The sequence below is a fragment of the Protopterus annectens genome, chromosome 12.part0, assembly GCF_019279795.1.
Source record: "Protopterus annectens isolate FY-2018-M chromosome 12.part0, PAN1.0, whole genome shotgun sequence".
NCBI lineage: Eukaryota > Metazoa > Chordata > Ceratodontiformes > Protopteridae > Protopterus > Protopterus annectens.
In genome coordinates, this window is record NC_056746.1 from 1151317933 (window position 1) to 1151343918 (window position 25986).

The 25986-nt window shown below is 41.8% G+C and overlaps 1 protein-coding gene across 3 annotated transcripts in view; it reads left to right on the forward strand.

Moving 5' to 3' along the window:
- Window positions 1–25986, forward strand: part of WRAP53 (WD repeat containing antisense to TP53) — a gene marked incomplete in the record, with an annotated part of 785404 nt that overhangs the window by 26075 nt on the left and 733343 nt on the right. For all 3 annotated transcript variants that reach the window (XM_044090178.1, XM_044090177.1, XM_044090176.1), the window contains 2 exon segments: window positions 8863–8928; window positions 20572–21575. In XM_044090178.1, the coding sequence (XP_043946113.1) occupies window positions 20746–21575 (830 nt within the window).

Genomic DNA, 25986 nt, shown 5'->3' on the forward strand with positions numbered 1-25986 from the left:
CGCAAACGCTGTGCTGTACCTCCAGTCTTGGCTGCCCTCCTACATACCTTTTTAGCAGTCTCTGTAGCTCCTGATTCTCCGCCTCCAGCTCCCAAGAAACTTGACAGATTTTACAACGTGCCTGATGTTTGTAACTTTCTGTATAAATGTCCTTTTGATGATCCTTCTGAAATGTCTGATTCCTCTGACAAACTCTTTAAGCTATTTATTTCTACTAAATTGCTTCTTTCAGACAAGGATGGTAGGGCCATACAATGGCTGGGCAAAAAAAATTATACTGTTGCCACCCTGGCTTTTGGGGCTTTTAATTACCAGACCCATATGACTGTTAGAAACCTGATAAAATAGGACTTAAATATACCTAGTTTCTGACCTTTCTGACTCTGAAGGGAAGATTTTTTCCTTTTTCTTTTTGGGGTTCTCTCTCTCTGCTTTTTTCCATTCTCTTCTTTGTCTGGCTGCATCACAGCCAGGGACTGTTTCTGGGTCCTCAAGATTTTATGATTTCCACCATTCCTATGTTGCATCTGGCCAAGCTGCATATGAGAACTTCAGTGTGGCTTAAACACTGTCATCCCCTGGACTTCCTAGTTCCATTCCTTCCCTACCTTAAGCTTGAGCTTTAGCGGTGGATTCATCAACTTTCACTCGACCTGGGGCTTTATTCCCAACCTCCATTCCCTGCTGAAGCTCTTTTCAGATGCCTCAGACAGGTGGTGAGGAGCTTCCTTTGGTTCTGTCAAGGTCTGGGGTCTCTGACCTCTTCATCAGAGGTCAGACTACATTAACATGAAGGAGATGAGAGCTGTCCTTTTAGCTCTCAGGCCTTTTCATGCTCTTTATTCCCGGGCCCCTCAAAGTTTTCACAGACAATACCACAGTGATGTGGTATGTCAGCAAGCTAGGGGGGTACATGGTACCTTCATTGCAGTCTCATTCGTCAGGTCTGGGATATAGCTGTCCAGTGTGTAGCGACTCTTCAGACTATATATACATTCCCTCAGAGCAAAATATAGTGACAAATTCTTTGAGCAGGTCCAGCACACTGGCCCACAAATGGATGCTTTACAGAGCTGTGTTAATGTATATCGCCCATCAGTGGGGTATTCCTCGGGTGCGTCTTTTTGCCTCCACTCTGAACAGATAACTTCCTGTATTCTGTTCCAGAGTCCTAAGTCCTGTGGTTTGGATGGTGGCCACCCTATCTTTACCTTGGAAGGGGGTGTTTCTGTAAGTCTTCCCTCCCCTTCCTGTGTTTCGAGGGTACTGCACAAGATCAGGCAAGACTCCCCCAAAACTCTTGCTGATGACTCCCTTTTGGCCGAGACAGCATTGGTTCCCCCTTCTTTTTCACTTGACCACGGGCAATCATCATAAGTTACCTCGCCGGGTGGACCTTCTGACACAAGACAGGGGTTTTTTACTCCATCCTCATTTGTCCACTCCTCAGCTGACACTATGGGTGATGTTGATTCCTTTTAGGCACCTCTTTTCTGAGAATGTTCCTTGAGTCCTGCAGGAAGCCAGGAGACCCACTACCTGGAAATAGTATTCTTCCAAATGGAAGAGATTTTCTGCTTGGTGCCTCTCTTGTAACCAGGATCCCTTTTCTGTGCAGATTCCTATGGTTGCCTCTAATTTGTGTGATCTGCTTCATGCTGTATTGGCATATTCTTCAGTTAAGGATCACCTTTCTGCTTGTCTTCCCTTGACTCCTCCTCTGCTGGCCTCTAGGTTTGAGATCAAACAATTTCTTAAAGGTGTCCTTCATATCAGGCCTCCCAGGAAGCCTCTTCTGCCTTGCTGGGACCTTAATTGTGTTCTTGAAAAATTGACCATGGCTCCTTTTGAGCCTGCATCTTCAACTTCCTTGCAGCATTGTACTTGGAAGACTGTTCTTCTTTTGGCCCTTTCAGCTAAGAGAGTATCTAAGCTTTAAGCTCTCATGGCCTCCCATTTTTGTTTTTCACAAGGGCAAGAGTGTCTGGTCATTCTAATCCTTCCTTCCTTTTATACCCAAGGTGGTCAATGAGTTGCCTCCTAATCAATCTGTTAACTTCCCTTCCTTGTTTTCTTCTCGGCAGTCTGCCAGTGAGCACGTTTTTCACACCTTGGATTTGCATAGACAACTCTGCTATTATTTGGATAAGACTAAGACAAATCTGAGCAGGTTATTGTTTTCTTCATCCCAGATCTTTGAGTTTGGCAGTTTCTAAACAAACCATTCTGGGATTTCTAAGGCCATTTCCCTTTGCTATTATTTTCATGGTAAATGTCTTTCATCTTCTGTAAAGACTCGTTCTGCCAGAGCTCTTGTTTCCTGTGGTGCCTTTGAGACTGCTTCTAGGACTTCTGTTATACCTTCACTAAGCATTACAAATTGGATGTTATTTCCAGAACAAGAGCTGGCTTTGCCATGGCTATCCTGCACAGGGTTGATAGAGGGTTGTTCAGTGCCATCCTCATCACAGTTTTACTCTTGAGCTTCTGTACTTCCCCTTAAGTAAAGAACACTGCAACAGTGATATGGAAGGACATAGTACAGCTGTGTAAAATCTTACCATAACAGTAGATGTCCTTTTCTTCATTGTTGCTTTATTCGCTTCCTCCCTCTTACCCCTTCTGCTCTGCCCTATTGGCCACAGATTCTTTCTTTTTCCTTCTCTTGGGTACACGTGTTCCTCTTGGTCCCTAGGGACATTCTGTTCCTCCTGGGGGAGATCCCTTCAGTAAGGAATACTGCCAACAGTGAAGAGATGGACATCTCCTGTTAATGGTAAGATTTTACACAACTGTACTTTATCTCCTTCACAGTACAGTATCTATAACTTTTATATTTGGAAAATATTTTGATTTCAATTTTCTAATTACAGTAACATTAAATGTAGAATCTGAATTCCTAGACATATTGATGCCTTGCTGTCTGCTAGCTCAAGAGTCATTTTCTTAGTTACAACTATTCTCCCCACATTTCTGTCAGAGTACTATGTAGGGAATTTTAAAAATCTGTCAACTCATTACATTTCGCAGAAAATGAGTTCAGAGAGAAATACAAGGCTAGTTGTCCTTATGGGCTGTTTAAGTCTAGCCATTTTCCCATTTACAAGTGAGAATCAAGCCCTGTACCTTGTGTCTGTGAGATAAACACCTTAACTCTTACATCAGCCTTCTTTGTTCCTGATTACCTCTCTGTCCAGCATCCAGCATCACACATCTAGCATTTACTGTCTACCTGAGGAAAGATCTCTGAAGTCTGATTTGGGTGTAAAAATACCTATGTAAACACTTTCATGCAAAAATCCTAAACCTTTTGGACTTTGTTGCATGTTTGGGAGCCTTACAAATTTCATTTCCATTGTTTATTTATAAATTTACCTTACATTTTTTTTCTAATAGCTGATTAGTTCCAGTAGTTATTTTGCTGTATTGTGTATGCCCTACTAATTATCCCCTTCTGTTATGGTCCATTGTCTAGATTCTGAGGCTAATACTGTTGAGAAGAAGTGATACAAGACACCAAGGCACAAGCTTAAGCAATTTATTTAACATTAGCAAAATTGTTTTGTACTTACAAGCATCAAAATGATCACCTTTGCTCAATGATAGAGGGACTCCCAAATTCTAACAATGCAGCTATCTGTTCAAATCAATGTCCATGCCATGCTGATGAGTCCAAAGTCCATTGCTGGCTGATGGGCATTTTATAGTCTTGTATAAACAAGTTCAACAGGGACATATGCGTTGGCATGTGTGTGTGCATGTGTGCGTGCGTATGACTAATATATGCACAATACACACATGGGTTTACTTCAGAATATCGACAACCCACTTGTGCGAAACACATATGCTCGAGACAATAGTGAAACGACAGTTCAACTCCTCGCATCACTGACAGTTTATGGAGGGAGAAGAGGCAGTCGGCCAACAATAAAAATAAACCACGGCAAACCACTATGGTCCCACACAAAAGGGGGGGATTCAACCCCCCCTAAGTAAATGTACTAACTCAGAGATCGCACTACAGTGGAGAAAAGAGCAAACTTGTGACTGTCGGCCAACTACCTCCTTTCCCTCAGTAAACTGTTGATGTGAGGAGTCTATGAACTGCAGTTTTGCTGTCATCTAGATCATGTGTGTTTTGTGTAAGTGGGATTTTGATACTCTGAAGAAGACCCACACACACACACACACACACACAGATATATATATATATATATATATATATATATATATATATATATATATATATATATATATATATATATATATAATTTGTAGCACCTAGCTGTGTGGGCTAGTCTTTATGCAGCTGTTATGGTCATTTCCTGTTTGGCATCTACTTTTAAGTAAAAGCCAGTACCAAATGACTCTGACTGCTTGCAGATGTCCTAAGAGTTGACCCAGCTGTTCATGATTTGGGAATGGATGTGGATGGTGACGTATTTTTTTTAACCAACGTGTCTTCCTGTAATGCACAGTTTATAAACAAAGGGATTGTGTTTAGTTCTAGGGATGTGATTGACCCTCCCCCCTTTACTCAGCCCTCATTAGGCCAGTCATTGAATATCATGCCCCTTTTGGCATGTATCTGTCCACATGCAACAATTGGAATGCCCACAGTGATACCTTATTAAAAGGATGCAAGGCCTCAACAACATGTCGTGCATGGACCAACTCATAGCCCAGCCACTATACTGTGTATTCTAGACTGTGAAGCAATAACATGCATCTGGCATACAAGGCATCCTCTGACCTGTTACTGATGGATTTACTGCACATCAAGTCAAATTGCATTTGAAATGTTCTGTCTAGGGATGTAAACCTCTTTCATGGTTTGGAGGGACAGGTGTGTTTCACAGAGGATATTGCTGCTGTGGAACAGACTGCATCAACTAAAACCAAGTTCATCCCTTTCCATTTTCAAGCGCAACTTAGATCTATGGATGGGCAACAGAAAATTTATACCAGGACTGCCCCCTGTACTACTAATGGACAGAGGCAGCTCCTAAATACTTTATTCCATCAGTGGATCCCCTCGAATTATATATAGTATGTTCTCAGCTATTCTTGTTTGGGATAGTATATAATTATCAGCCATGGGATGGGTAAGGCCAATCTATAACCAAAAGAGAGAGGTTTGTTCTAGCACAAAAAGCGAAATTGGCTAGACTTAAAATGGAGTGGTGGTTAACAAAGTTGTCTTTTTCCCCAGGATTGGAATACAAGTTCAAGATAATTGTGCATAAATATTTGCTCTTGGAAGTTAAGTCATTGATGAGCATTAAATGAGTTGTTTTGCTGTCTGTGTTGATCACAGTATTTTAGAGCTAAAAGTTTTGTTCTGTGCTGTGAGTAGTTGAAGGCAAACCGAAAAAGATAGTCTGTGATTTATTTGGGCACATTCGAGGTAGTCAAGTTCATCTATTGGAGTTTGGCTTTCCTGTACAAGAGGTGAAATTCTGCAAGTCTTTAGTGCTAAATGGACTAGCTGGACCTGAGCAGGTCTTTTATTATATTAACATCTTCCTCCAAGAAAGTAATGTATTGGGTGGACTTGAAGCGATGACACACCCCATACGAATGGTTTGGATTTTCCCAGACAAACCTCTGTGCAGTCTTTGTCCACTTCCAGAAGCCCTAATCGAGCTACTGTTCAGGAATGAGACTTTGGTAGAAGGAGTCTTAAATACCTAGACGTACACTACTGAAACGGTGAAAGACTGTGCCATTTGTGAATACATGGTGCTTTGGCAAATTACTAATATTTGTAGTTGTGTCATCTGCCTTGCAAGTTGGTCATTTTGGGAACTACTTGCCAGTCTTAGCCTCCCTCACTTGCTAAAAGGCTTTAAATGTGACTGCTGACACACATACCTGGAGAGGTTAGGCTGTTGAATGTTTCAAAGCATCACTATATCAATTGGCTCTTTTAAAAGGTTTACATATGAAGGCTTGAGTCAGCCTACTCTGTTTTGCAATTCCTTGAACACAAATAAATGAGTCATCTGCGCATGAACCAGTGCTAGTTCATTACACATCAAACTTGATACAGGGATGCACAAAGAATAAAAAAAATGCAGAGAGGTGTCGCTGTATCCCTACGTCTCCTTGTTTATTGACCAGGATAGTGGTCTGATCCGTAGTAGACCCATTTTGACTACAGCCTAGGAATTACAGATGTGAAGGACATACAAAACCAAGGTATAAAAACATATAGCTGTACTAAACAATAATAAGGAGAACACTAATCAAGGCAGAATAATAAAGGCTCATAAAATGGATGGTGAAAGCTAGTAACTGCATATGTAGATTGAGAGGTTACAGCAGGTTGGAAATGCTTATATATTGATAGAGTAATAAGGAATGAAGGGGAGAGAAGCAGTAGGGCTAGAAGGTAAAGGGGTTAGGGAGGGCTAGAGGTTAAAGGGATTAGTCATATCAGAATGGGAGGGAGGAAGGAACTGGAGAGAGGAGAGATGCTGTGAAGTGTGTGTGTAAAGGCAAGTCCAAAAAGCTCAGTACATTGAGTGGAGGAAGAGATTTCAGGCTAGGGTATGAGTGGAGCAAATTAAATTATGGGTGGGGTTGTTTGCCTGAAGCAGGTGCAAGTAGCCCCCTTTTCACGTATGGGGATGATTAGCTTTCTGGATTTGCTGTATTCTGGTGTATGGAATAGTTCAACTGGGAGTGATTTCAATTAATGTCGGTGCAAGAGTGGAGAAGTCAGGCTGTGTGGAAGAAATGGTTCCTACGTCTTAATTATTTGGACATTGTTGGCATTTGAGTGAAGGTGTTTTTTTTTTTTTTTTTTTTTTAATGGGCAGTCTGTGGTTGAGTGGGATTTCATTCACTTTAAAAGTTCTTTATGTACAAGGCTAAGGAAGTTAAACTGCTCACTTCTTTACAAGGGTGCCATTTGTAAAGTGTTGTAGTGGTGGTGATTTCTGAGACAGAGGATCACAAAGTGGCAGATTTTTGTAAGTTTGCAAGGTCTTGAGGCATTTAAGGAAGGTGTACGCCAGTAGTACTGTAGCATATTTAGATTGGAATCAGAGTACATTTAAATATATAGCCTTTCTTCCTTTTGGGGTAAGGGACTGTAAAATTTTTCAGCATCTATAGAGGGTGTGGTTTATTTTTACTTTTAAGTTATCAGTGTGAATGGGCATGTTTATGCTGAGGTGTGCATGGATGTATTTAAGCTGAGGTCTAGTGTTACACCCAGGTAGCCGAAAAGAATATCTGTTCATTTGGCTGGGAGTTGTAAGTAAAAGGAACGGCAGTGGTAGACGTTTATTTGGCTTCGCAAAGTGTTGGAGGGACATGACTTTGCTCTTCTTAGAGTTCACGTTTTGCCTATCAGAAGTCCATGGTTGTAAGTTGCTGAGGCTACATGGTAGTTCTTGCATGGTAGTTATGCTGTGCTACTAGTAGTAGCAGTAGCAAAATATGTTAGCATGTTTTATAAAATTTAGAGTTGTAAGTTGAGTGAAGAGAATCCTATATTTATAACTGAAGCTAGTGAGTTGGGTGTGTACTGCATTTTTCTATCAATTTGCCCAGGTATGGTAGAAGTAAGATTGGTCTGACATTTACAGCACAGATTGATTTGGCCATTTTAAGGATGTGGTGACTGTAGCCTTTTTCATATGTCTCGGAAGATGCATCGTGAGATTGACGGGCCAAAACAGTTTGGACATGAGGAATTGTGAGGTTTTCATATTTCTTGAGGAACCATGAAATGATGTCATGTGCACCAGGTGGGCCATTATTGGGTAATGCTTCTGTTAGGGAATCATTTTATTTGTTTTCTCTGTCTGCTTCTTTATTGGAAAATTTTGTAAGGTAGAATTTGGGTTGGAGGTGGAGTTCCAAGGGGGGATCTGGATAGCTAGCTGTACTGATTGTCACAGAATTCATCAATAACCCCAACAAACTTGAAGGTGGATATGGTGTGTAGAATGGGGTGATTTTTGCCTATCAATCGGGTAGTTAACCTCTTTCCAGAACTGTCTGTGTTTGGAGAAGGTGGAAGACACTGTCTTGTGTAAGTAGAGTGCTTTAGTCCTTCGAATTGCTTTCTTGGCTTGATTGTTTGAATATTTGTGCTGTCAGTGTTTTTTAGTTTTCCAGGCTCTGTCTTTGCTTGAATATGTGTCAGGAGTTCTGCAACCAGCTGGAAAGAATTTTTTATTTTTATAGTCTAAACTTATTAGGAAGAATGATTGTATATTGTGCAGTGCCACAGTAAATAAGTTGGCTGCTTTGTTAGCATCAGTGATGAACCATAGCAAACATTGTAGTGATTATTTTTAGTGGCGAATTCAGCGAGTTGGGGCCTGGTTGTATTATTGCCTTGGATAAAGGATTGTTGAAAGTTTTGGCATATTAAGGAAAGTGTGTGGGCTGGTTTCAAATAAGGACATCCTTGCTTAATTTTTCTCGTGCGAAGGTCCCCTCATCTTGGAGGAGGACGAAAATATGCAAACTGTCATCAACATGGAATAAAAATTACTGTATAAATCGACCACAAGTGCATAAAACCAAGCTAAATGTATATTCCTATGAACACCATTCCAACTCAAGATAGAGTAATTCTGAATCAGTTGTACCTTTTTGTAGGATAACTTTTTTTTAAAAAAGTAGCGTTCTTCATCTATGGTACTTGTGTTGTTATGGCATCCATTTTGGAATGTTGGCATAAGTGTACATGCTAGTGTCAAGTTAGCTAGGTAAGTTGTGCAGTTGAGTACTAATTCAGTTGTCTGTGCTACCTATTTTATGAACTGAATGTTACCTTACTGATTTGTGTTTTGGACACAGCACACAGTTCTAAATCATTTTATAAAAATTACTTTTCAGGTGGTAAAATCTGCAGGTCTGGTTGCCATATTTCACAGAATTCTGTCTGCAAGAACTTGATACAAGGTAATGATTATGCTATTAAACTTAGAGTTTTATTTTAAGGACTGTATGTTTTAAAAATGTTTGTTAGATATAAATCAAATGTTTTAATATTTGTGGCCGTGAAGTCTTTGATAACCGTTCTTGAAAGTTTGTGTGGCACAGAGGTGCGTCCCATTCATAATCTGTATGTAATCTGCTGAATAAATGCAGCTGTTTATGTGAAATGTGACTTGAACACTGATTGTAGGACAGGTAAGATGGCGCCAGCTGTCCAGTCTGTCTTGACTAATCAGAATTCCTCAGGCTGCATCCCAGTTTTCAGTTGTGTTGATTTTTGCTCCTAGTACTTCCCTGCTGTTGAAGCTGCCAGTTCGTTCCACTGCTTGTTAAATTCCATTTTCCTTTTCTTAAAAACACCTTTAATCACTTGCAACATAGGCAAATTTAAATTTTTATAAAAGTAATCAAACTGTATTAACAATATCACATTTACAAACCTTCACATCCATTGCTATATATCGTTTCTATATTAGAACATTGAAAGTTTAATGGTTCGAATCACTAAAGGTTGACCTTTAATGATTGAACCATTCAAATTTCTAATGTTCACAAAAAAAAATTTTAAAAAAAAGAAAATTTAAAGGGTGTAGGCAGGGGGGCAAGTCCCCCTGCATCCCCCACACCCCTGCTACTTAAATATACCAACTCCGAGACCGCTCTACATTGAAGTAAATAGAAATCTTCCCTTACGTTTACCCGTTCGACGTTCTGCACTTTTGCTATTCTCGTGTCGACAATGTTGGGTTCAACATTGTCGGCCTTCGAGAATATAATAGGTAGCCCTATATATCATATAACCTAAGCAGCATTATATAAATTATTCAATTCCTGCCCTTTTTTTTTTTAAACAAGAAACATCATGATTAATCCATCACTTATGACATAGGCAATCATACATTTGTATAAATAAAAACAAACCAAACTGACACAATCCTAGTTGCAAGCATTTTACATCATAAACCATACTGACACTCCCATCAGCAAACATTATACATCACTTACAATCTACCCAGTCATTTTTAATCAGACATTGCATAGCTCATTTAAGTCCCGCCTTCTTATAAATCTTATTCCTTCCCTGTGTGTGTTGTTCCCACAATTCCCATTTTTCCTATGTAGTTTGCTTCTACCCTTTTCTAAAGATCTCTATTCCAGTTGTTTTATTACTGTTACTATATTCACTACTACTATAGTAGGTTTAGATTTTGATTTCCATTTTCTAGTAATTGCTTTTTTGGGGAGCCACCATAATTAGACACAGCAAGGCCTTAACATGTCTAGGCAGTCCCGATTCTGCTTTATAGCTCAGAAGAATCATATCCCTCATCACACCAATCTTCCCACCCAGCATCTCTGACAGTGCATCCGGCAGTGAGTCCTTAAAGCCTGCCAACTCACCACACTTCCACAAAATATGTTCTCAATTATCCCTTTCTTCACGGTCACACCTCCATTTGCTGTCTACCTGAGGAAAATTCTCTGCTTCCATTCCCCTGCTCATAAAGTCCCAGTTTACTCTGTGAAATGCTTTGTCTGCATCAAGACCCACCAACAGCAATGGTATTTTCTTATATTCTGCTTCCCTCTCGATCATCACTGTTCTGTTTTTTGTCAAATGTTTGCCTCCCCTCCACAAAACCACATCGATCCGTATCTTATCAATTTCGGCATCACTTTTGCCATTCTTTTAGCCATTATAGACATGAACACCTTTATAATCCTGTTTTAGTATTGAAATGATCCTTTATGAAGCTGGCTCAGATGGATCTTTACCCTCTCTAGGTATTACAGCTACCACTCCTTTCTTCCAGGATGTTGGTACTTCTCCTCCTCTCCAAATATTGTTAAACAAAACCTTCCAGATCTTTATCAGTTTTTTCCCTCCTAGTTTCCAAACTTCCACAGCAATACAATCTATTCCTGGGGACTTTCCTGAAAAATTGTTTGCACATCATAATTTTTCTCTCATCTCCTTCTATTCTAACTGTTGGTAATTGAGCTTCATCTACCTCTAACCTTGATGTACTTAATTCTTCCATAAACATTTCCATTTGTATCTCTTCTTGATTTCCATATTTATCGGCTTTATACAAACTTTCATAAAATTTCTGAAATATTTCTAATATCTCTACATGATCTCTTGTTCCCTTCCTTGTTATAGGCTCCCTAAGCTTGGCAACAGCCCTTTCTGCTTTCTATTGCTTGAGCTGTTGTGCTAAAAGTTTTTGTTCTCCAGTGTTATCAAAAAAAAAAAAAAAAAAATTGCTCAACAGCAAACTTTCTAAAACTCGTGTATATTATCAAGGTAATTTCTGCTTACCATTCTGTAGTTGATCCTCCTCTTGTTCTGTGAGATTCCGCCAATTCTGCAGTACTTTAACATTGTCAGTCCTTCTCAGTAATTCTAACTTCTTAACCATAGCTCCCTTTCTTTTATTTCCAGCCTGTTTTTAAACTCTGCCTTAATTTTATCCCACTTCCTAGCTATATTTTCAGAAGTAATTTCTATATTCTCTAGTAGCTCCTAAATCATCTCTACTACACATTCCTTAATATGTTCATCGTGCATACAGCTGCAGTCATAACAGATGGGGTTCTCCTGCCGTCAGGCGGGTCCTCGGTCGGCCGAATTCCAAAGTCTAGGTCCGGCGTCAGTTGTCATCGTTTCCTCCCTGATGTCAGTGCGCCAGCGGTATAAAAGAACCAGCTGACGCCATTTTCTCCAGTCTTTCTTGCCGCGCAGTGCCCGAAGCAGAAGCAGTTCGCAAGTGCCGGTCTGCCAGCTCCTGAAATTACGAAAATTTTGCAACCAAAGTCTTCTTGAAAGCTAAGTACCCCGTTGGGGAAACTTTTCTTGCCTCAGACCGATGTCAGACAAAGTTAGTAATTCTATTTCTTGTGGGAAGCAAATACCACATAAGGATTTTCATTCCCTCTGCATTCCTTGCTTAGGCCCAGACCACGACGTCTCGGTCTGTCGTTTTTGTGCTACATTCAACAAACGCACCATTAAGCGTCGGGCGGAGTTTGCCCAGCACTATTTTGGCAAAAAATTTAACTATATTATGTCGTCGGATACTCCGACTCCAGTTTTGTCTAAAAAACGCAAAGATAAGGACCGACACATGAGGTCCACGGCCTCTACCGACACCACACCAAAGCCGACTACAGGTGGTCCGGTTCTCAGCGAGGCGCCTACGCAGCCCCTGCCTACCGACGACACTTCATTGGCGGTGTCTTCTGTGCCCGAGGTCGCAGGCTCCTCGGCCCACACCCCGACTTCAGATACCGAAGCCAGTCTTGGTGGTGAATCTCTAAATGTAGACAGGTCTGCCTCCTCTCAAGGTGTTTTCAGACCTTCCTCTTCTTTTTCTATCAAGGCTTTCACTAAGTCTAAAGCAGCCATGCATTCTAAGAGACAAGCTCCACAGGGCCCTTCTCCAGGCCCCATGCCTAAAAAACAGATGCTTAAAATGGCTGAGGATTTGATTACTCTTATCAGGGGTTCTCAACCCCCCCCCCCCCCGGACAAGAGGCCCAGAGTGGAGGAAGAATCCCTCTCCTCTGACCAGGCTTCCATTATTTCAGAGCACTCTGATGAACAGGAACATTCTTACTCCCCTTTTGAAGATTCTGATGCTGAGGAGTCCATTCCCTCTGTCTCCCCCCCAGAGGATTACTCATTTGGGGAAACCTTGCATACCTTAAGGGAACACTTCCACTGGGAAGGCCAAGAGTACTCAGATTCCAAGAAAAGGCTTAGGGATTTTCTCTTGCTACCCCAGCACAGGCCTCTGGCTATACCTCCTGTCTTAGACATACTAGATGATGTGTACTCGGAGGCCTGCCTTAACCCGGATTCTTTACCTCCAGCCCCAGTCAAGCCTGACAGGTACTACTGGGTTCCTGACTCACACCAATTTTTATACAAAAGCCATGCGGCTGACCCAGAAACTATCTCACAGGGCCCCAAGGGAATTAAGGCCTCCACTGCTAAAAACCCATTACCTTCCGAGAGGGATTCCAGGTCCTTAGAAAGGTGGGGAAAAAAGGTATACACCTCTGCCACCTTAACCATGAGGGCATTAAACTGCCAGTTCCATATGCTAAAGTACCAACAGTTTCTGTTATCACAATTGAGAAGTAAAAGGTCACAACCTGAACAACCAGACTTGAAGGAGTTGCAGGATTTGATGCATAGTGCAGAACAAGTGGGTAAACATACCTTGCAATGTGGTTTTGATGCTCTAGAGGCCTCATGTAGAGCTGCTGTTACAGGATCAGTCATACGTAGGCATGCCTGGCTCAAGGAGCAAACCTTACCAGATCATGTCAAAGCTAAATTACTAGATGCCCCTCTACAAAAGGATGTATTATTTGGTGTTAAAGCTGAGGAGGTATTAAAGAAAATGGAGGAAAAGGCTAAATCAATGCAAATAGTGAAAGATTTTCTACAGGTACAACCTCCACGTTTCAGTAGAAATTGGCCTTCCAAAAATTGGTCCTTTCCAGCCACGGACAGACAGACGGAGATACAGGCGCCCGAGGGGCAGAGGGCAATCTCAAGGATCGTTTAGAGGCAGACAATGGCAAGCTCCTACACAAAGAGGTGGTGAGGATAGTTCACAGCCATTCAGAAAGCAAGCCCAATGACTTTCCCCTTTGCATGCCAAGCAAGGCTCAAATGGCAGCCCCCATAGGCGGAAAACTGGCATTATTTTCAAAAAAATGGCATATTGTCACAAAAGACAAATGGATCCTGGACATTATAAACAGAGGCTACAGATTCCATTTTCACACCCTTCCAAAAATGAGAGGCATGCCAAACCTGCCACACAATCAAAGGGTAGAGGCACAAAGACAAATTTCATTTCTCATGGACATGAAAGCTATTCAAGAGGTACCTACTCACGAACAAGGTCAAGGTTTTTATTCCAGACTATTCCTGCTACCAAGGAAGGGAAAAGATTGGAGACCTATTTTGGACCTATCCATCCTAAATACATTTTTACTTGTACCAAAATTCAAGATGCTCACATTACAGCAGCTTCTTCCCATGCTGGGCAAGGAGTCTTGGCTGGTAACATTGGACCTCAAGGAGGCATACCTGCATGTCCCAATCAGACAAAATTGCAGAAGATACCTCAGATTTCTTGCAGGTTCAACCCATTATCAATTCTCTGCATTGCCCTTTGGCTTATCTACTGCGCCCAGAGTATTCACGAAATGCCTGGCATCAGTAATTGCCTACTGCAGACTTCAAGGGATACAGATATACCCATATTTGGATGACTGCCTGATCCAAGCGGACAGCAAGCAGATACTTCTGAAACATCTGGCTTTTGTAATAATGTTGTTGAATTCTCTGGGATACACAGTCAACAAAAAGAAATCAAGGCTAATACCCTCTCAGAAAATAATTTTCCTGCGTACCAACTTGGACACAAACACCCAGATGGCCTACCTCACGCCAGAGAAGCAGGGGCAACTAACTCAATACTTCAGAACACTAGCAAATTTCACCAGGCTGACTGCAAGGAAAATCCTGCAGGCTCTGGGATTCATGGCATCTTGCATCCTACTAATCCCATGTGCAAAGCTGCATATGAGGAAACTTCAGTGGTACCTGAAAAACCTATGGTCTCAACACAGCCACAGTTTGGAAACAATAATACCACTAATTCCATGTCTTCAAAAGGAATTTCTGTGGTGGGCTCAAGCATGCCAAACAAACACAGGTCTCCCATTCTGCAAGCCTCAAGCAAATCAAGTCATTACAACAGACGCCTCGGACTACGCCTGGCGGGCGCACATGACAGAACGCCGCATTCAGGGCAAATGGTCCCCAAAAGAAAAGCACCTTCACATCAATCAAAAGGAAATGCTAGCAGTAATAAATGCTATTATAGCTTTCAAAGACCTTCTGCATCCAGGTCAACTATTGATAAGGACAGACAACACCACAGTAATGTGGTACATAAACAAACAGGGAGGAACCCATTCATACCCCCTATGCGGGCTGGCCATGTCACTTTGGAACATGGCTCTGGAATTACAAATCGAACTTCAAGCACAGTACTTGTCAGGCAAGGAAAACACGCTGGCAGACAACCTAAGCAGAAATATGACAGATCCACACAAATGGAAGTTGCATCCTCAAGTTTTTACAGAGATAATTCAAGCATGGGGAAGGCCAGACATAGATCTCTTTGCCTCCCACAAAAATCACCAATTGACAAAATTCTGCTCAAGGACTTTTCATCCACAGGCCTGGAGAGTAAACGCTCTCTCTTTCAGTTGGACAACAATGACAGTTTATGCCTTTCCACCTCTTCCTCTGCTGCCCAAAGTTTATTAAAAACCAGAGCAGACAGACCAAAGATGATTCTCATTGCTCCAGACTGGCCAAGACAGCACTGGTACCCACTCCTGAGGAGCCTGACGCATTCCCCTCCATGGACCCTCCCTCTAATGCCTCTTCTTCTGACTCAGCACAGCTTCAAAACTCTTCACAGTCAGCTGAAAACACTCAATCTGGCCACATGGAAGATTCCTTAACATCACAACAGACCCTACTCTCCAAGGAGGTGCAGGATGTCATTTTGGAGGCCAGAAGGCCATCTACTAGAAAAGCTTACTCCGCAAAATGGAAACGATTTTGTGCCTGGAATGAGAAAAAGGGCCGGAATCCTGGAAAACTGAATTTACCTCAAATGTTGCAGTATCTAGCTGAGCTGCTAAGCAGTGGACTTTCATTCTCCTCCATCAAAATCCATGCCTCCGCCATTTCTGCAGAATACAACACTGATCCACCTTTATTCTCTCACCCCCTCTTAAGACAGTTCCTCAGAGGGGCTAAGAATATAAAACCCCCAAGGAAACAACCAATACCTGCTTGGGATCTCAATTTCATTCTAGAAAAGCTGACCTTGCCTCCTTTTGAGCCAGCTGCCTCATCAGATTTGCAATATTTGTCCTGGAAAACAGCTTTCCTTCTGGCTATCACCTCAGCTCGTAGGGTATCGGAACTACAAGCCCTCATGGCTGTGCAGCCTTTTATCATCTTCTATCAGGACAGAGTTTCCTTACGAAACAACCCGTCCTTTATGCCAAAGGTGGTATCCAGGGTAGCTTTGAATCAGGCTATACACTTACCTACATTCTACCCTAATCCTCAAAACAAAGGGGGAGAGACTACTACATTCCTTGGACATCCACAGACAGCTGCGTTATTTGGACAGAACAAAGCCTTTCAGAAAATCAGAACAGCTCTTTGTGTCCTATGCTATAGGAGCTCAAGGGAAGCCAATTTCCAAACAGACAATCTCAAAATGGATAGCTCACTGCATACACTTTTGTTACTCTTTTCATGGTAAAACTGTACCTGCAGGCATCCGATCTCGCTGCACAAGGGCCACAGCTACCTCTGCAACCTTCCTCAGAGGAGTTCCTACCAAAGATATTTTGGAAGCAGCCACTTGGAGTTCTGTTCATACCTTCTCCAAGCACTACCACCTACCATTATACTCCAAAACTAGTGCAGGCTTTGCCACTGCAGTCTTGCAGGGCATTCTGGCTCCTCCTAGTTCCACCTAGTGCCTATCACCCCTTTCTTAGCTTTGGGATTCTACCCATCTGTTATGACTGCAGCTGTATGCACGATGAACATAGTACAGTTTTGTACCTACCATAAATGTAGATGTTCGAGTGCTAATACAGCTGCAGTCCAGGTTTCCCTCCCTCCTTCCCCTCTTGGGACAGGCCTATTGGCTAACACCTCCTCGTACAACCTTATTGGGGTATTCTTTTATGGTGTATTTGCTTGCAACTACTGTATTTTGATTATATTGCATTGCTTTATTACACAAATTTATGTATTGCCTTCCTTCTGGGGGCACCTGACATCTGGGGCAAGAAAAATTGAAGAAAATGGCGTTGGCTGGTTCTTTTATACCCCTGGCGCACTGACGTCAGGGAGGAAGCGACGACAACCGACGCCAGACCTAGACTTTGGAATTCGGCCGACCGAGGACCCGCCTGACGGCAGGAGAACCCCATCTGTTATGACTGCAGCTGTATTAGCACTCGAACATCTACATTTATGGTAGGTACAAAACTGTACTTTCCTCTCTCTGCAACAGATAGGTGGGAAAGCACCAGTGTCTCATTTTTATTTCATTACCCTGTGTTTTTATTTTAGTTATTATTGGTGCATGATCTGAAATAGTTATTGGATGCATATCAGGGCCTTTAATTTAATGTGCATGTTCCTGTGAAATGTAAATTCTTTCTAGCCTAGGCCAGTTTTCATATCTTGGGGAATATGTAAGCTCACTCTGAACTCCTGTTACTGAATTCACATCTTCCATGCCAAATATTTTGATAAATTTCTTCAAAAAATCTACCTTTCTGTGTTGTATCCACCCCCCTGACACATGTTCACTACTGCAAATCAAATTCCAGTTCCCACCTAAAAGTGATATTCCTTCCTGAAAACTGATCATTTCTACCAGAATTTTCTTCAACTTCATTATAGCAGTTTTAGGTGAAATATAAATGCATGCCAGTGTAATTCTCCTCCCTTGCCAGTAGCCCCGTAGCACTACAAATCTGCCATTATCTTTTTATCCTCTTCTATCACCATTGGAACTCCTCTTGCAATTAGTATAAGTACTCCTTTTTTCCTTTGTCTTAAATATTCTGCTGAATAACCATTATGAAAACCTTTCTTTTTCAAATTCATATGTTTAGTTCTTTAGAAGTGCGTCTCTTGTAACAGCTATTTACACACTACATTTTTTTAATATAGTTCACTATTCGTTTTTGTATTTATCTCTAAGACCATTGACAAAGATATTACAGAAAGCATCATTGTATTAAAAAATATTATTCCCACCTTTTATGTACAGCACTTTTTTTTTTTCTTAAATGTTTAGTTCCATCTTTTATACATATTTATACATGCATACACTGTTTGGCATGTTGCACTTTTATTTAGTTGTTTCTTGTCATATCCATTTGAGTCTGTCACATCTTACAAAACTTTGTTTTATTGAAAGCCCTAAAAAAAGTACACACCTAAAACCTTTTAATTTAATATTAACATACAAAACAAATACCCCAAACTGGCATCCACACTCCAACTTGAGTTAACCTAAAAGAAACATTATCCATGCTAAGACGCAAGGTACAGCCTGTGCTTCTACTAAGAGCTGACTGGTTTTCTCTTCTCTTTAGAGCTCTCCCAGCTACAAACCCCCCTGAATGCTTTCAGATTACATTGTCTCCTAGCCAGTTTCACCCCCCCCCCCCCAGCCAATCGCCCTCCACCAGACTGTAACCAAGTTCTCTATCATATTGTCTTCATGGAGACAGGAGAACCAGATGGTCAATTTCTTGTTATCAGATTTGTTTCCATGGAGACATGAGGGCCAGGTACAGAATTGTTACTAAGCATATTCATTTACTAGAAAAAAAAATCCTCATAATATTCAATATTCTTTTTCATTTATTTGCTTTCTCTTAAAACTTGTTATTAAATCCAATTAAAGGTTCTTAATCCAGTCATTCCTCCATGTAAGAATGAGAGAAAGCACATTAATTTTTCTTTTGTCATGCTCTTTTAACCAGGCTTTTTATTATGTTGCAGTGCCTACATTTCTTAAAACTGAACAAGAAGAAAGACAGAAGGGAGAAAGAAAGGAAAAAAACAGCAAATCCTATTTACAGTTCCCATTACACTTAGAACCAACTGAGAAAACTTTATAGCATGCAAAGAAAAACATACACCGCAAAAGAAAAAAGGCTTTCTTTATTTAACTTTCTCCCTTCCCGAAGTATTTTTTCTGAATATTAATGACATGAAGGTATTGCATATACTTTAGAGTCCCTGAAAACTCCAACACATTCTGAAAAGGTCCAGTATTTCCAGATTTTCTTGTTTTGTCATATTTCATAAATATAGATATTGCATTGTAATCCCACATTGTTACTACTTTTATTACTGTTCATCTCCATCTCCCAAATCCCGTCTCTGCTTAATTTCCAATGTACTCTCAATTCTTCTAGTCAACTCTCATGCTCCCTTCCTTCTCTGCAACATTTCCATTGAAACAGTGGGAAAGATTTCACAGGTACAGTCTCTCTCTGGTGTTAATTACCAGAAGAACAAGAAGCAGAATCTCTTTCTGTTTCTCAGCAAACATTTTGTTGAACAGACTTTTGTATTTCCTCCTTATGTACTTAGTCAAAAAAATTATTTTGTCCCTCCAGGGAAGAATACCTTTAAGACAGTTAGGTGTACAGCAGCTTGAATCTCACACTTGCGTTTCAACATTCCCTGAATAGTGGAATGAATTTACTCCTCTTATGCCTGGTGTACAGTGAGTAATCATTCTCCACTAACACTCTACTGTGTCCCACTTTCAGTATTTTGTCCTTCTGCCACAGCTTTATCAGAATAAACTCCTTCTGCTGGTAGGATCACATCTTTGTTATTAATGGTCTAGGTTGCTTTCTCATAGCCAGGTTTGGAGCATAGATGCAATGTGCCCTTTCAACTAACAGCAACTGCTGTGGAGTATCAGTCCAGTTGTTTATTTGTGCTTTCATAAAATTAATGCGGTCTGTTCCTTCCAGCTCATCTGGTATAGATGAAAATCACAGATTTTACTTATGTAGTTTGTCCTCTAATTCTATTCTTTTTTTTTTTTTTTAAACATTTCTTCCTGAGCTGTCTCATTCAGCCTCTGATTTTTGCAGCTTTATCACCTCATCTGAATATCTGTTTTAACCTTGTACTTGTCCATGAACCACCCCCTAAAGTAGTCTCGTTCTTAACCCCTTAAAATGGTTCACCTTACACTACCATATTGACAGCCCAAGTAATGGAGTGCATATATATGAGGTAAGCTTCAGCCACATCCATATATGGGGGAGGATGTGGAGAGACGTACAAACTTAATTCATAGCCACACCTTTTGTGTCATGTATTTTCCATTGTTCTTTCTGCATTGTCTTTCTGTCAGGTGTCTTGTATACAGAAAGAGCCAAGGAGAATTGACAAGTGCACTCCCTAACCGTGATTACTGCTGTGTAGCATAAGCAGAGCTTGATTCCCCCAATCTCTGTTTGCCCTAATCTGTAACTCTGAGCAGGTCGTTTAACTAGGCAGTGCTCTCAGCTATCCCCTGAAAATGTGCACATGACCAGCACGCTTACTGAGGTTACAAAGTACAGAAGTTGGTATTGGTGCTTAAATAAAAATTGGCAGGAAGGGTAATATTTTGCAAGTTAGTTACTTGGTGAACTAATCAACTCTTAGAGGGCATCTCCTGCTACCTAAGTTGATTGGTAAAATACATCTGCATTTTGGGTTTAAAGAAGTCTTTTTTTTAAGTGGATGGCCAGGCAAAGTTTGGAGTGATTGGTGGTGTATTAGACTGTTCAGGTACAGGGTTGCAGGTGACTAGTTAGCATTCTGTTTATTGTTGTAACTAATTCCTGCTAAGTGCATCATACAGAGCAATGCAAAGATTTAAGTATTTGTCATTTTGTCCTAGTTTTATCCTCAATACAGTATTGATTGTTTATTTCTGATTTTAGGATTTGATTGCATTTTTAATTCAAGTAGCCTTCACAGTTGTGATGAGTGAATTGCTTTGGATTGGGATTTACACACTATACCATCAGATACCCAGCAGGAAACGCAGCAGAAATCGCAGAAAACACTACCCTAGTAGCACCTACCAGAGAGTTATCTGACAGCTGAGACAGGCCATGGAGAACAAGCCTGCAAAAAACCATAGGGCTGAGTCTGCTGGACCTGATGAAAATGATGGGATGCAGTTGTTGGAAAACAAGGAGGATGATGGTAAACCTCCTGCAGCTAAGATAGCTCGACAAGATAATAGCAGACTTCATGTTGTGGATCCCAGTAGGGATGATGCTGACAGTATTATGGTACAGCCTCTGGTTGAAGGTAGTGGTATTTCTGAAATTGCTAAGTCTGTAAATATAGAAAGATCTGCCATTCTGGAGTTCCCCAAACTTCCCACTGGTACAGCATTTGGACTGAAGATTCCAACAGAGGTTCAAGAATTTCTTCCTGCTGTAGTTATGGACAGTCAGACACAAGTGAGTGAAATAATTTCTAAAGTTAAATGTGATGGACCAGACATAGTGGAGATTCCAGCAGCAGAGCAAGAAGTTCTTCCTGCTGTGGTTGTGGACAGTCAGACTCAAGAAAAAGAATTAATTTCTGAAGTTAAGCTTAGTACACCAGACAGTGTGGGGATTCCAGCAGAAGTGCAAGATTGCCTTCAGACAGTTGTCATGGACAGTAAAACACAAATGAAAAACATAATTTCCGATGTAAAATTGGTGGCGAGGGATGCAGCTGAATGGCAGCAAACATTTTCTGGCCATGTATTGCCGTCATACCCAACCCAAGAGCCAGAAGTAGTTCCTGAAATCACACAGTTGGGCAGCCCAGCACAGCAACGTGAATGTATTTCTAAGGTCATAGAAATGGAGGGCCCTGAGCAGAGTGACAAAACGGTCAGCAGCTGTGAAACAGAGCCCATCACAGAGGAAAATGTTGGATACTAGTAAGTGTTTTAAAACCTAAAACATTTTTGAAAAGCTTTAATGGCTGTCTTATCCATGTTCCAGGAACCAAGTACTTGGTTTCTCTATTCTGTTCATTTGTTTCCTGTTTAAATTCCCATTTTTCATAACGTGTGTGTTTAAAGGTTGCCCTGCCTCTGTAGTGGTCTTTGTGATATCAGTTTCTGATGTATGTTCTTCATTGAATCGCAGTAGGAGACATAACTATATTAGACATCTGGCCAGTCTGCAAAGCTTTAGGTGTCCATCCTCGTGCACCATACTTGCACCTTTAGCATGAAATTGCATACTGGTATAAGAGGGAAGTAGGGCACACTGAAAAATCAGAACTTTCTTGCTATTTTAATGCTTTTGCAGACTTTTCATTATCTTAGTGGTATGATTATCGGTGGTCAGATTCAGGTACAATTTTTGGGCATGCAAGTATCCCCATTGGGCTGCTTTCTTTTTGGTGCAGAGGTTTATATTAACATTTTCTTACTCCTGTCAGAGCAAATGTCCTTGTGGTAGACAAAAGTCCTTATAAGGGCACCATGCTTCCTTTTTTTTGGGGGGGGGGGGTCCTGTCAGATCTGCCTTTCCTTCACTCCTAAAGCTGTAAGGAATAGGTTAAATTATGTAAGGTTCCTTGAAAACGAGCACTTCATGGTTTCATGGAGTCAGATGTCTGACGTTGTTCTCCCTCAGCACAGGGGGGAAAAACTTCTAAAGAAGTTTTTGAAGAATCTTGGACTTTCACTTCTCTTTCTGTGGTCTTGGACTGATAGTCTGAAGAGATGCCTCAGCTCAGCTCACTTATTAGTCTAGCTGTCTTGGTCCCTTTGGCATGGCCCCTCAGAAGGCCACTAAGGTGTGGGATCATCACACATCAGGAAGACCTCATCAAAAAGAGAGAACCATTCCTTATCTCATTGGGTGAATGTGGCATATACCAGCTACTGGTGAGAGAGGATGTCTTCAGGTCACTTATGAAGGATGACTTGAAGGAAAGGAGAAGGGATCACACGGACCTATTCAAAAGAAAAAAAAAAAACGATTGCCTGTTGCTCTTAACTTCCCTTCCTTTCCAAACTGCAGGCAATATATCCCACTGCCTTTGTTTCTGGAAACAGATAATGTCAGATGCCTGGGTTCTAAAAATTAATTTAGAATAGTTACAGACTGCAGAGGGCATCACCTCAATCTCAAGCTGGGATCCCTTTTCCTCCAGAGAGCCAAGTCCATCAGTTCCCCTAAAATTAAATTTATTGAGGAGATCCAGGATAAACCCTCACTAGTGAAAGCCACACCCAGAGGTCTTTAAGGAGACTGTCTTCCTGTGGGCAACTCCACAAGTATCTCTGTCTCCTATCTTAACAGACAACTAAACCAGTTCTGTTCCAAGTCTCCTTGCAGAAAGGGCTGAAAAACAGATCCATTATGTTTCCCTTGAACAAGGCTGTTCTTCTTTGCCCCCTCCCCCCTTCCCTGTTATCCACAGTCATTCTAAAGATCAAGCTAGAACTACCAGACATACTTCTTGTGATTCTGTTTTGGCCCAGACAACATTGGATGTCCTTCTATTCACTTGCTGCAGTATTCTTCACCTGAGAGATTTCCCACCTGAAGGTGACATGATATCAGCCAGTATATAAAAGTCTTACACTGCTGTAGAGTACATGGGTAGTTGCACGTACGCTGCAGCCAGATTTTAGGTCATAAAAGCGAAGTACGCATGTACCATCCTCTGAACTTTGCTGCTGCCAGTCAGAATACAATTCTGACCGTCGGTCTACTTTTTTCAGTGATCGTGACTTCAGCCTTTGCCAGATAAGTGCCCCGTTGGGGAATATTTTCTGTTAAACTGTTTTGGTTATGTCATCCAGGAGGGGGGAGAGTGTCAGTGTGAAAGACAAATTCCATGTACTGACAGCCATTCAGAGTGTCTCTCTTGTTTAGGGCCTAACCACAGCCACAAGTCCTGTAGCATTTGTGAGTTCTTCGTACCCAAGACCCTTAGGAGCAGGCTGTCTTCTCTTGCTATTTATTTAGAGAACCAACGGTTTAAGTTGTTAGCTAATCGTATGGAAGGTACCTCAGGGCCCAATGCCGAGCCGGTGAAACACAAGGCCGAGAAACCTCAGCCTGTGGCTTCCAGTGCATCTTCGCTGTCAGACATTTCTCCCGAGGTGCTTGTCAACCCGGAGGCACGTCTGACTTCAGGCATGGATTCACAGGCCAAGCCCAGTTCTGAAGCCACCTTGACTTTGGCAGCGAGCACATCTACCATGTACTCAAGTAAGGGAAGAGACTGAGTCAGAAATTTTTGAATGCAGGCTTTCATATGGTCCTCTGATGTTGCATAGGATTGTTTCTCCTGGAAAGAAAAAAAAAAACTAAGCATTTATCCCCTGCCAGAGAAGTCCCTACAGACTGGCAGGCCTTTTCTGAAAGCTTGTTTCAGGCCTTCATGGCACTGAAGCTGCTTTCCTCTCAGCCTTCTCCTACAACTGCTCCCCAGCCTACTCAAAAAGGGATTAAGGATGACTCCTCTGAATTCTCTTCTGAAGAGGAATCTTTGGATTATTCTACACATAATCCCTCTCCCCAGAAATATGTTTCCCCTGAAGAGGAGTTAGTCGGTGCTGACTCCTCTATGGAAGAGAGATCTTTTGGTGAAACTTTCCTGAAAATGGGAGAACACTTGTTCAGAAAAGATGCTACCAACTTGTACAAGTTGATGTCCCTGACCCCTTTGCAGTTCCACCAGTATGTATCCTGCATTTCTGGATGCCTTTCACAGTGCCTCACAAACCCCATACTCCCAGGCATCAGCTCCCAAGAAGCCCGACTGCTTCTACAAGGTCCCTGAGGATTTTAAATTCCTCTTTAGATGTCCTTCTGCAGACCCAGCAGTCATTTCTGTAGCTACAGACAAATCCTCTAGGATGCTTCCCTCCACCAGTTTTCTGCCATCAGACAAAGAGAGTACAACCTGTGAGAGACTGGGTAAAAAGGCCTATACATCAGCCACCTTGGCTTTCAGGGCTATCAATTTATCAGACACAGGACTACTCATAGCTTTTATCTCGGGCATCTAGTGCCATTGTAGCTAGATTCAGAAGGGAAAGCCTTGGCTCTGTCTATCCTGGGAGCTTCCTCCCAAGTGGCGAGACATTCCATTAAATGCAGCCGTGATGCTACGGAGGCTTGTGCCAGGGCAGCTGCTACTGGGTCAGTTCTTAGAAGATTTTCCTGGCTGAGGTTGCAGCCCTTCCAGGATGACTTCAAATTAAACTAATGGATGCACCATTGGACAATACTACCTTATTTGGTAAAGCAGCAGCCTCCAAGTCCCTACAGGAAAAAAAGGAACTTGATGAGTTGAAATGCATCTTGGTTTCTCCTATGCCAGGTTTCATAGGAATTTACCATCTTAGCCTGTTTTCGTCTGTAGCCGCTCCCAGCATTCCTGCAGTAAAGGTTCACAGCCACCCTCACAACAAAGGCAGTCCTTTCCTGACAAAGCAGGGAGTCTATGACTACCGTACAGATGTCTCCCATTCCCCTCTTTCCCTTCACCTTTCAAACACTTGCAGAGTCTGGGAAAGCATTGCCCAAGACACCTGAGTTCTTTCCGTAATCAAAGGATACTTAATGGTTTGGCACTCCACACCCACCTTCATGGGCATTCCTCAACCCCCCATCCCCCAAGAGCAGCTGCCCCTCTTCTCAGAGTTCCTTTGGTAGCTTTGGCAACAGGGCTCCATTCAAAAGGTTCCTCAAGAAGGAAGGGCTTCTATTCAAGAATGTTATTACTGTCCAGAAAAGATGATCCCTGGAGACCACTCCTGGATTTATCCAACCGCAACACCTTCTTAAAGGTTCCTTTCTTCAGAATGTTGACACTCCAAACTCTATTCCCCCTTATCCTTCTACAAGGATACATGGCATCTCTAGATATAAAAGACCTTCACATCCTCATACACCCCATGTTGAGGAAATGCTTATTTTTTTCTGTGGGTTCCTGGGTCTGTCTTACCCTTTGGTCTTTCTACAGCACCAAAGGTATTCACAAAATGCCTGGCTCCAGTGATTGCACATTGCAGGCTGCTGGACATCCAGATTTTTCCATACCTGGATGACCTGCTCTTACAGGCCACAACTTTCCACACACTACTCCAAAACCTGCAGACCATAACTTCCCTCCTAGAAAAGCTGGGATTCACCATCAACTACAGGAAGTCAGTCCTCATCCCTTCACAAGACCACATTTTCCTGGGTTGTCGAATCCAGACAGGTGTAATATAATTGGAACTTCCATCTCAGAAGGTGCAGGACCTTCAATTCTTCTTTCACTCCCTTTGACTCGCATCACTGCCAGGGAGTTCCTCAGGGTGTTGTGATTCATGG